Source organism: Pristiophorus japonicus, chromosome 11, assembly GCF_044704955.1.
Source record: "Pristiophorus japonicus isolate sPriJap1 chromosome 11, sPriJap1.hap1, whole genome shotgun sequence".
Taxonomy (NCBI): Eukaryota; Metazoa; Chordata; class Chondrichthyes; family Pristiophoridae; genus Pristiophorus; species Pristiophorus japonicus.
The window spans coordinates 35006074-35018931 of record NC_091987.1 but is presented as its reverse complement, the minus strand read 5'-3'; the positions used below and the strand labels follow the sequence as shown (position 1 = coordinate 35018931).

Below are 12858 nucleotides of genomic sequence, written 5' to 3'. Positions count from 1 at the left end.
GCAAAAACTTTAAAATCTTAATCATATTGTGAGACTAAAAGGCACATTTATGCAATAAATTAACATTAAAATTACTGTTCAGTCAATGAATTCACTTTCATTTTTGTTAATAAATTCCACGTATTGCGTTTAACCGAATACATTTGAGATGTTAATGGTATAATCTTGTTTGAATTACAGTTACTAAAGGTAATATTTAGTTATTCTACTCAACTAAGTTATGAATCACGACAGAGATCTGGGGATAATAGTTGAGAACTCATTAAATGTGCACAAGTGGTGTGAGGCGTTTATATGAAAGACCAATATTGTTTTAGGGTGTGTTGCAAGGACCCCTGAATAGAAAGATAAATAGCATTATGCCTAGGTCATACAAGGCTTTGGCAAAGCCAAGGCAAAGGATATTGAGGTTCTGGAGAAGGTGCAGGGGATGGCTACCAAATCAATGCTTAGCCTTCAAGTTCTTAGTTATGAAGAGAGGCTCCAAGAGTTAGGGAAAATTACTTTAGAAAAATGGAGGCTTGGAGGGAGCATGATTGAGATTTTTTAAGTGTTGAAAAAATTGGATTCAGTCCAGCCAATAGGTTATTTAAGATTGATAGGGGTGGTAGAACTGATGAACATGCATATAAAATCCTTAGGCAGAGTTAGATTATATGCCAGGAAGTATTTATTTTCTGAGAGACAGCTCCCTCTGTAACAGATTACAGAAACATGCAGCGGGTATGAATTCAATACAGTCTTTTATAAGGGAACTTGGTAAGTTCCTAAGTGAAGAGCCCACTTGTAGTTATAGAAGGTACGTTGTTAGTTGGGATGTTAATAAGTAAAAGACCAGCAGAATTTTCTGGAGATTTAGAGGGCTGGAAAGGAATGTCCTGGAGTTTTAAGCTGGAATCAGATTTTTTTCTTCCTCTTCCAGGAGACTGTATGATTAAGGGATTGGTAAATGGTAGCACTGCATCTGGTTGAGACAGGCTCGATAGGCCTGATGGTCTTTTCTTGTTCTTTTCATATATCCGTAAGTAAATTATATATTACTTTGAAAAATAAATAGATTAGTTGGCGTTGCAGACTGTCACTCTTGCTTATCACAAATACTAGTCCCACTATTTTCCCAATTGCTGATTGCAATAAAAAAATTAGGCATACTCACTGCCAGTGATATGCAGCATAATGATGTTATGATATTATAGAAGGCAAGATAGCATCCGCGGTTGTTACAGATTAGAACACGTTTATTGGTTAGTTCACGTGTCCTGTTTGTTGGAGGCAGTGTGCATGCCAAGGGAATGTTTGTTACTTAGAGCATCATTTCTGCAATGTGCGGTTGAAGGAAGAATTGATGGAGTTTCAACATTCAGCATATTCTGTTAATATTAAGAGCGGGAAAATTTCTTGGTGAATACTTTTTGGATAATTATACAACTCATGCTGTAAAAATTCAGGTAATTGATCATTTAGAAAAATAATAATAAAATGAATAATTAAGGTATACAGGCCTTTTATTCTGCGCAGTTCTACTGAATCAGTACTGATGCTATAGTTTTCAGTTAAAACAAAACCCCTTTCCTTCTCAAAATAGTCATTTCTAATAGCTAAATATATTTATGGATCACTGCATTGTACTGAGAAGGAAAGATGCAGAGTAAGAATGAGATAACAAATAGCTGGAAATAGGGTATTTATCTTAGATATGTCAAAATAAGTTTTTTAGGCACAGTTTAGGAATAGTATACAATATACAGGAAATAGTGTGCAGAGGTCTATATAAAAATACAGTAGTTGTTCAAATAAATTAGAGTGCTTACAATAGTATATATGGTCCTATCTGGCTTTTCAGCTCAACAAAATGCTCATCTGTAACTTTATATCAAGTGGTATCTAAGTATAGCATACACATTGCTATGTTTTTAAATCTTTAAAGATACTTCATAAAACTCCTTTGTAGGCATAAGAAAATGCTAAAGAAAACGCTGCAGTTTTAACTTGACAATACTAATGGAACTTCAGTACAGCATTAGAACTGCTTTGTGTTCCAAATGCATTGCAATAATTATAAACAGGAGTAATATAATTCTATTGTGCATTAGGACTCTAGAATTTTACAGAAGATGTTGCTTAGTATTTTAAAACGGATACAAGCATGCACTTTTACTTGAATTACCACAGAATCAGCAGTTGACATAATTTATCCAACTCAAATCCAAAGATGAGGCATAAGTTCCCAGCCTTAATATAGGAAACATATGTCTATCATACTCAGGGCAAGTTCTTTCCAGCAGTCGGATTGATGTGAACATCTATGCGATTGTGGGGTTTGTTTAATATTCATCACTGTAAGCCAAGCTCTTTCGTGATTCTTCCTAGTTGATGTGATACTATCAGAAGTCTGCATTCCAGCAATCTGTATGTGAAACTGCCAATGTACAGAAATCTCAACCATGACCTTTTCCAGAGTTCCTTCGGAGTGGTACAGGATTTAAAGCAGTTATCTTCATTATAGCCAAAGTGGATAGTGCATTGATAGAACAGGTTAAATACCACACTTCAACTTAGAGAGCAGCAAGTTAGCAGAGGTGGTGAGCTTTACTTTAATTTTGTCAGTAGAATTAGTTCTGCTCTAGTAGTAGTCATCATAGTTCTTCGGGTTTAAGCAATAAAGAACGGCTCCCCCAAATGAGAAGATGGTAGCTCCCCAGGCGATGCCATAACCCCAGTTGAACTCATGATATGTTCGCATGGTGGCTGTTTCCACAAATTTGATTGGATACAAAATGAGTCCACATACTTGGAGAACAACTGCAAAAAAATGCTTGTGGTTAAAACAATAGTCATATGTTCCTTTGGCAAATATGTACAGTAAGACATTTTAATATTTTAAGCTCTCTTTCCTCCAGCTGCATTCAATCTACATAACACCTTTTATTTGTAGCATTCAGTAACTAAATGGCGAAATATTCCAGCATTATGTACATATTACACAACACATTGTGAAGTTATGGTCACTGAATATCATTAAATGTTAGAATTGAAGTAAGTACACCACACAAAATCTAAAAATGAAGGTTAAAACTACAATAACTTTATAATTGCAGTAATTTGTCAACAAAATATTTAAGACATTACTTCAAGTGCCATCTGTTTTTTGTCCCACATTAAATGGAACAGTTTGGTTGGGATCACTAAATATATTGCACTTCAATTTCCATAATTATTATTTAAATTTGCCCTCATTTTTCTAGAGAGCTGCTAAACCTAATATTATCCCATAGTGGGTTTATTTCTCTCCCCTCCCAAACTCATCTCAAGGTAGATATACATTTGAAGTCAGAATGTATACACAGATCCCCAAATGTACACAAGTCAAGTTTTGAGCTTTTTCACATTAAGCATTATTTAATGAGATGGTTTCCATCTTCCATTTTGTTCTGCACATTATATGACCACAGTCCCTGTCCCTCATAGAAGCTGTGCACAAGGCGGAGGATATCGCCAACACCAACAGAACTTTTTTTTTTTGTAATGATTTTCATCAGGGTCCTAGGGCCCGAAATTAGTGGACATACCACCTGCAGACCATTGACATACCGTCCAAAATCGCGAAATTGATGGAAAATTACCAACATACCGCCCACATACTGCCCGGTGGGAAATTCATCAGTGATATACCACCGGGCGGTATGTATACCGTCTGCCCACACGGAGTACCCTGCCGGTCGCCCAAAAGTCCGAAATTGGTAGCATACCACCAACATACCACCGGAGCTGCACACCGTCTGGTTTTATGCCAATGGTATGTAAACTACAATGTTCCTCTCCTGCAGTAATTTAATTCTCTTCCCCCCCAGGATCTAGTCCTCCCCCCAGAGATCTATTCCGCTCCCACCCCCCCGAAAAACGCAAAACTAAATAAATAAATAACTAAATAAATAACAATAATAAATTTTAGCCACACAACAGACTAAGGATTATAAATAAATCAAAAACACCGCACAAAACAATTAAAAATCTAAACGTACCTGGAGACACCTACCTGGTGACTCAGCATTGGTAGTCTCTGGCCTCCGGACTGCTCTTCTCAAGTGGGGGGGAGGGACGGAGGTCGATGGAAGAGCGCGCGTGCACAGAACTCGGGGCCCGAAGAATCCCAAGTCCCAGACAACTTACCCTGCACTGCCGGAGCAGACTGTCCGTCGCACTCCGCTAACGCACTGCTCAGAACCGGCACCAATTTTACCAGCACTCTGTCCCAGCGGAATCCGGTGATATGAAATGACATACCACCGGCATATCGCTGAGAAATGGGTGGACGACCAATTTCGGCCCCCATAAGTGTTACTATGCATTAATGTAGATGGGAGCTTGCATATCCCTGTTATAATTCTGCCTCCAATTTTCTCCCTGAAATTCTCATTCGTGTCTTCAAAGCTGGAAGTAAGTGCAGCGCGTCTGTCATGGCATTTTAGCTCAGCCACCTCATTATCATTTTACCTCTGGGCTTCCCGTCCAACCAGCGGCAAGAGCTTACAGGAGAAGAGAGCACCGAGCACCAGGGAGAGGGAAAGACCCAGAGAGGGCCACCTGCAGATCAAGCAGCTCACAATTGCAGAGGAGGAGAAGCTGGAAATAAGTGGCATATGGGTGCCCTGGCGGTTGGGAGACTGGGAGATTCCAGCTACCTGGTGACAGAATTAAGTAAAAGCCATCCACATGTCATACAGCAAACAGTCATGTTGACTTGGTTTCAACAGCGAGTGAAATATGATCATCATGATAAGTTGCAACATACTTACCTTTCCAGGAGTAATTCCGACAGGGCCTTCATGTGTGCAACAGGAGTCGGTGGATGTGGTGGGCGACGAGTACTCTGAGGAGCTGAGTCCTTCTCAGGGTGTACTGTCACAGGACTCATTCAGACCATGCACCAGCTCAGATACTCACACTAATTGGAGGTGGTATCAGCAGCGGCAGTACTTAAAACAGCAGGAGACCAGACAACGCGGAGGCAGCAGCGGTGGTGGGACATAAAGGGGAGTGAGGAACAGCACGGACATAATCGGAAAGAGCAGTGGCGGCGTACCTTCCACGGCGTATTTCCAAAAAAAAACCAAGGTGGGTCATCACAGGACAGCAGGTCGGTGATTGGTTGGTAAGTATCACTGTTGTTTTTTTTTCTTCTCTCTAAGTTAGGGGAGTTATGCCCTGCCATGCCTCTTTTTAATAGAGGCATGGCAGGGCAGCTCAGTCCTGTGGAATGCACATCATGTGCCATGTGGGAAGTCCTGGATGCTTCGCGTGGCCTGGACGACCACTCGTGCGGGAAGTGTAGCCAGCGAGAGAAGCTTGAGCTCCGAGATTTGGAGTTTCAGCGGCAGCTGGCGTCACTGCAGTGCATCCGCGAGGCTGAGAACTTTGTGGATAGCACGTTTCAGAAGGTGGTCACCCCACAGCTTAAGCGTGTGCAGGCAGAAAGGGAATTGGTGACGACCAGACAGACAAGGAGCACCAGTCAGATAGGGTAGGAGTCACCTGAGTGCATCTCGCTCGCTAACCAGTTTTCATAGAAACATAGAAACATAGAAAATAGGTGCAGGAGTAGCCATTCGGCCCTTCGAGCCTGCACCACCATTCAATAAGATCATGGCTGATCATTCCCTCAGTACCCCTTTCCTGCTTTCTCTCCATACCCCTTGATCCCTTTAGCCATAAGGGCCATATCTAACTCCCTCTTGAATATATCCAATGAACTGGCATCAACAAATCTCTGCGGTAAGGAATTCTACAGGTTACCAACTCTCTGAATGAAGAAGTTTCTCCTCATCTCAGTCCTAAATGGCCTACCCCTTATCCTTAGACTGTGACCCCTGGTCCTGGACTTCCCCAACATCGGGAACACTCTACCCGCATCTAACCTGTCCCGTCCCGTAAGAATCTTATATGTTTCTATGAGATCCCCTCTCGTCCTTCTAAACTCCATTGTATAAAGGTCCAGTTGATCCAGTCTCTCCTCATATGTCAGTCCTGCCATCCCGAGAATCAGTCTGGTGAACCTTCGCTGCACTCCCTCAATAGCAAGAACATCCTTCGTCAGATTAGGAGACCAAAACTGAACACAATATTCCAGATGAGGCCTCACCAAGGCCCTATACAACTGCAGTAAGACCTCCCTGCTCCGATACTCAAATCCCCTAGCTATGAAGGCCAACCTACTATTTGCCTTCTTCACTGCCTGCTATACCTGTATGCCAACTTTCAATGACTGATGAACCATGACACCCAAGTCTCATTGCACCTCCTTTTTTCCTAATCTGCCGCCATACAGATAATATTCTGTCTTCGCGTTTTTGCCCCCAAAGTGGATAACCTCACATTTATCCACATTATACTGCATCTGCCATGCATTAGCCCACTCACCTAACCTGTCCAAGTCACCCTACAGCCTCTTAGCGTCCGCCTCACAGCTCATACCGCCACCCAGTTTAGTGTCATCTGCAAACTTGGAGATATTACACTCAATTCCTTCATCTAAATCATTGAAGTATATTGTAAAAAGCTGGGGTCCCAGCACTGAGCCCTGCAGCACTCCACTAGTCATTGCCTGCCATTCTGAAAAGGACCCGTTTATCCCGACTCTCTGCTTCCTGTCTGCCAACCAGTTCCCTATCCAGGTCAATATATTACCTCCAATACCACGTGCTTTGATTTTGCACACCAATCTCTTATGTGGGATCTTGTCAAAAGCCTTTTGAAAGTCCAAATATACCACATCCACTGGTTCTCCCTTGTCCACTCTGCTAGTTACATCCTCAAAAAATTCCAGAAGATTTGTCAAGCATGATTTCCCGTTCATAAATCCATGCTGACTTGGACCTATCCTGTCACTGCTTTCCAAATGCGCTGCTATTTCATCCTTAATAATTGATTCCAACATTTTCCCTACTACTGATGTCAGGCTAACCGGTCTATAATTACCCGCTTTCTCTCTCCCTCCCTTTTTAAAAAGTGATGTTACATTAGCTACCCTCCAGAGTCGATAGACTGTTGGAAAATCACCAATGCATCCACTATTTCTAGGGCCACTTCCTTAAGTACTCTGGGATGCAGACTATCAGGCCCTGGGGATTTATCGGCCTTCAATCCCATCAATTTCCCGAACACAATTTCCCGCCTAATAAGGATATCCTTCAGTTCCTCCTTCTCACTAGACCTCGGTCCCCTAGTATTTCCGGAAGGTTATTTGTGTCTTCCTTCGTGAAGACAGAACCAAAGTATTTGTTCAATTGGTCTGCCATTTCTTTGTTCCCCATTATAATTTCATGTGAATCAGACTGCAAGGGACCTACGTTTGTCTTCACTAATCTTTTTCTCTTCACATATCTATAGAAGCTTTTGTAGTCTGTTTTTATGTTCCTGGCAAGCTTCTTCTCGTACTCTATTTTCCCCTCATAATTAAACCCTTTGTCCTCCTCTGCTGAATTCTAAATTTCTCCCAGTCCTCAGGTTTGTTGCTTTTTATAAGCCTCTTCCTTGGATTTAACACTATCCTTAATTTCCCTTGTTAGCCACGGTTGAGCCACCTTCCCCGTTTTATTTTTACTCCAGACAGGGATGTACAATTGCTGAAATTCATCCATGTGATCTTTAAATGTTTGCCATTGCCTATCCACCGTCAACCCTTTAAGTATCATTTGTCAGTCTATTCTAGCCAATTCACGCCTCAAATCATCGAAGTTACCTTTCCTTAAGTTCAGGACCCTAGTTTCTGAATTAATTGTGTCACTCGCCATCTTAATAAAGAATTCTACCATGTTATGGTCACTTGTCCCCAAGGGGCCTCGCACAACAAGATTCAGTATCTGTTCTGGATACTGGTGAGGGCGATGGTTCCTCTGGGGAGTGTAGTCAGAGTCAAGCCCATGGCACCATGGGTGGCTCAGCTGCACTGACAGACCTTCAAAGTAGACTCACCACGATTACAGAGAGATTGAAGGAGTCCACCTCAAGCATAACGGTGATGATGCCGCAGGCCACTGAAATAATGTCTTCATCTATGGATAGCGTGGCCAGAGCAAAGGGCCATCATACATTCTAATCAAATGAGTCCATGCAAGCCTTAAACACCATCGTGCAGACTCTGGATGCCAAAATGTCTGCCACCTGAAGTGGGATAAGTGGGGCTAGGCTAACATTGTACTAGCAATGCTTGAATTGTTAGTAAAGTGCATTTTTGAAATAAACACTGTAGATGGTTATGGTTCTTCACCTAGGCATGATGGGATACTTGATAAAGGGTATCTTTAGAGAGACAGCTAGCTCATTTAGAAGCTTGGGAAAATAAAGTGTTATTTAGAAGCTTGGGAAAATTACTCAATTGTTATGTTCAGAACAAGAAGATAGGGAGAATGGCCAAATCGGAGTTGCCATGGGAATGGCAGACAAAAAGCAGGAAACTATAGACCAGTTAGCCTCACACCTGTGGTTGGGAAAATGTTGGAATCCATTATTAAAGAAGCAGTAACAGGACATTTTGAAAAGCAAACTTTGGTCAGGCAAAGTCAGCATGGATTTATGAAGGGGAAGTCATGTTTGACAAATTTGCTGGAATTCTTTGAGGATGTAATGAACAGGGTGGATAAAGGGGAACCAGTGGATGTGGTGTATTGGACTTCCAGAAGGCATTTGACAAGGTGCCACATAAAAGTTCACAGGGTTGGGGGTAATATATTAGCATGGATAGAAGATTGGCTGACAACAGAAAACAGAGAGTCACGATAAATGGTTCATTCTCTGGTTGGCAATCAGTAATAAGTGGAGTGCCTTAGGGATTAGTACTGGGACCCCAACTATTTACAATCTATATTAACGACTTGGAGAGGGGACTGAGTGTAACATTGCCAAGTTTGCTGATGATACAAAGATGGGAGAAAGGGCAATGTGTGAGGAGGACATTAAGAGGCTGCAGGAGGACATAGACAGGCTAAGTGAGTGGGCAAGAATTTAGCAGATGGAGTATAATGTTGGAAAATGTGAGGTCATGCACTTTGGAAGAAAAAAATCAAATAGCAAGTTATTATTTAAATGGAGAAAGATTGCAAAGTGCTGCAGTATAGCGGGACCTTGGGCTACATGTGCATGAAACACAAAAGGATAGTATGCAGGTACAGCAGATGATCAGGAAGGCCAATGGAATCTTGGCCTTTATTGCAGCGGGGATGGAGTATAAAAGCAGGGAAGTCTTGTTACAGCTGTACAGGGTATTGGTAAGGCCACACTTGGAATACTGCGTGCAGTTTTGGTTTCCATATTTACGAAAGGATATACTTGCTGTGGAGGCAGTTCAGAGAAGGTTCACTAGGTTGATCCCGGGGATGAGGGGATTGACTTATGAGGAAAGGTTGAGTAGGTTGGGCCTCTACTCATTGGAATTCAGAAGAATGAGAGGTGATCTTATAGAACGTATAAGATTATGAGGGGGTTGACAAGCTGGATGCAGAGAGGATGTTTCCACTGATGGGGGAGACTAAAACTAGAGGGCATGATCTTAGGATAAGGGGCCGCCCATTTAGAACTGAGATGAGGAGAAATTTCTTCTCTCAGAGGGTTGTGAATCTGTGGAATTCGCTGCCTCAGCAAACTGTGGAAGCTGGGACATTATATAAATTTAAGGCAGAAATAGACAGTTTCTTAAATGATAAGGGGATAAGGGATTATGCGGAGCGGGCAGGGAAGTGGAGCTGAGTTCATGATCAGATCAGCCATGATCTTATTGAATGGTGGATCAGGCTCAAGGGGCCTTATGGCCCACTCCTGCTCCTATTTCTTATGTTCTTATGTTCTTATGGGAGGCCCAAGGCTAGAAGGAGTTAAGATAATGGGAGACACCTGATGGGCTTGAATAAGTCCATTGATTAACTGGGTTGTTAAGCTCATCATGTAATATAAGTGTTGGAACAGTGTGTACTAATTTATAACTGTCGCAAAAAACCGAAGTTACAGTAACTTGTATAGTATATATGTATGCTGCAAACTCTGTATTGTTGAGAGTGGTATCTCAGGCAACTGAGGTTCACCTCTTCATACACTCGAATAAACTCTTTACTTGCTGGACTTAGCAGACTGGAGTGTGGTTATTTAGCAGAACACATCTTAAATAGGTTGACAGATACCTTAGCATTGGCCTTACAGGGCCACACTGAACTGCATCAAAGTGCTCTCCAGCACCGTGTTCGCAGTGAAGTGCAGCTGGGTCATGAGGAATGATGACGAAAGGGGTCATGGAACTGGGGACTCCATCGAAATGCTTCCACTTTACACCCATAGCCCACCTCACAGTCAGTACCCCACTTGCTGCCTAATCTCCCATTTGCCCAGTCTGCCCCTGCACAGGTGCAGGTGGAGCAGTCTCTGGCGGGGCCCTCGCAGGCTCCAAAACCTCAGGACATCCGCCATGAGCATCACAGTATTCAGAACAGGGATTTGAGCAGCTTGCTTCTACCTCTGCTGAAGCCACAGGGGTTGCACCAGGTAGGAGTAGCAGAAAAAGAAAGCGTAAGGCTTTGTAGTTGCACAAGGATATGCACATGAGTGTCTGATAAAATGTTGTTTTAATAAGTTTTTCTTTTTTATTTAACTCGTATGTTATTCTTTTTCACCACTTTCTTAGATGCTTCGTGGTAAGTGGCCTTCTAACTTGTTTGATGATAAATGTGAGGACATGAATTCATGGGGACAAATGGGGGGATGTTCAAGGGGTGGTTGTTTGGTTGCAGGACTGCTTTGTGTCAGTTGGGGGAAAAGTGGGGGGAAGAGTGGTCATTGCATTTTCTGGTGACATGAGTCCACTGGTGCAACCTTGCATTAATAAGAGCATCCCTAGCATCAATGTGAGCAGCTGAGGGTGCTTTGCTTTCATCCTCCTCCTCCTCTTCTTCTTCCTCCTCCCCCTCCGACATCCAAAGAGGATCTGAGGTCTTCCTCCTGCAGGTCCAAACCTCACGTTGCACAATGTTGTGCAAAGCGCAGCATACCACGATCATTCTGAAGACCCTGGCTGGTGTGTACTGAAGGGCACCTCCAGATCTATCCAGGCACCTGAAGCGCATCTTCAGCATGCCGATGGCCTGTTCAATCACACATCTGGTGGTAACATGGCATTCATTGTAGCGCTGTTGAGCTTCAGTTTTGAGGTTTTTGATGGGGATCATGAGCCAAGTTGTCACCTAGCTTCCAGGTGCAAAGAGATCAGGTAGCTTGGACTGCCGCAGGATGAAAGCATCATGGCAGTTGCCCAGGAATCTGGTGCATACCTGCATACACATCTTTTTTCGCTGCACATTGATGGAGTGGAAATCCTTCCAGTAGATGAATATCCTGGTTGCTCTGGGGGTGCCCAGATTATCACATGTGCACAATCGATGGCGCCCTGCACCTGTGGGAAGCCAGCCAGAGCCGGAAAGCCGAGCGCCTGCTCATTCTGACTGACATAATCGGTGGCAAAGTTGACATCATTATCGGCTCTGGCAAACAACCCATCAGTCATGTATTTGTGGGCGGCTGACTGGGAGATCCTGCATATATCTGCGGCAGTGCCCTGGAAGGATCCGGAGGCAAAAAGGTTGAGGGCGGCAGTGACTTTGACAGCCACTGGTAATGTGTGGTCACCAGATCCAACAGCAGCAGATCTGCTTCTAGCAGGCTGCAGATGTCTGTCACCATCTGACATGACATCTTAAGCCTCCTGAGACATTGATGTTCACACATGTCAAGGAAACTGAGCCTCTGCCTGTACACCCTGTTTTGTGGGTAGTGCCTCCTGTGAGCTGCACCTCTATGCTGGGGCCCCTCTCTGCTGGTGGGCCCCCTCCCTGCTGGTCCCCTCTCTGATGTGCAGCTACAGGCTGCTGTTCCTCATCCGAGGTGCAATCTAAGGCAGCCATATGCGGCACCCATCCTGAAGTGATAGAGCAAACTTCCAAAGTGTAGAAAGCAACCTCTCAGCAAAAGTACTGTGAACCTAGTCGCTGGTAAGAAAGCAGTTGTGAGTTCAGAGTACTTATTGGCATATTTGCCAAAGATTGATTCAGGCAAATTGCCTCAGTTGCCGCTTTCCGCTTGCCTTGCTATCCCTGGTGAGTTTCAAGAAGCCCAGGAGACTCATGGACCTGACATTAAAGTCAAAAGTGTGTTGAAATATCTGAAATATCGCCCTAATCGAGAAATTAACTTACGGTAATTAACACACCGCCTCTCCCAAGGGGGTTGCACGCATGTAGCCTAACTCGCTCCAGTGAAATGGCGGAGTCGGCGGGTTGGAGTCAGCTTCCCGACACGCTGTCAATCTCTCCGGTTTAATGCCCCACCCGCACCCAAACCCACGTGCTCCTGCAGATTAAAATTTGGCCCTTTGTCTCTCTTAGATCTCCTTGTGTCACTACTGCATTGACTTGCTCCCAGGTTTACATCAATTCTGACATGTAACTCACAAGCAGATGCAAGGTTGTGGCACGAGTTAACTGATGCACTTAAGGAGACAAGTCGTCTTCATCTAGCTCCTCCCATAATGTACTGGAGGAACAATGAATTTAATGAGCCATAAACTGCGGCCTCTCTGGGTGCGTGCAATGTGTGTACGTGCCCGAAGAGGCCCTGAAACTTCCAGGTTTAGGTGCGCAAAGCGTCCTTTGACAGCTCCAATGCATCCCCGGGAGAAGGGCCTTCGCGAGCAGAGATTTGGGCTATTTGCCCAACTCTTGTTGAGCGGACGTCCTTAAAACTCTTACGCCTGGTAAAAGCAGGCGTAAGGCTTGCTTTTTACCAGCGTAAGAGTTTTAAAAGATAAAACAATTAAATTTGATC

At 43.6% G+C, this 12858-nt stretch overlaps 1 protein-coding gene across 1 annotated transcript in view; it reads right to left on the bottom strand.

The window, feature by feature from the left end:
• Positions 1-1703: 1703 nt before the first annotated feature.
• tmem47 (transmembrane protein 47) overlaps positions 1704-12858 on the bottom strand; it is a 49193-nt gene continuing 38038 nt past the window's right edge. The window contains exon 3 of the mRNA XM_070892894.1: positions 1704-2802. Coding sequence (XP_070748995.1) covers positions 2624-2802 — 179 coding nt within the window. The 3' untranslated portion in view covers positions 1704-2623. The remainder of the gene's footprint in view (positions 2803-12858) is intronic.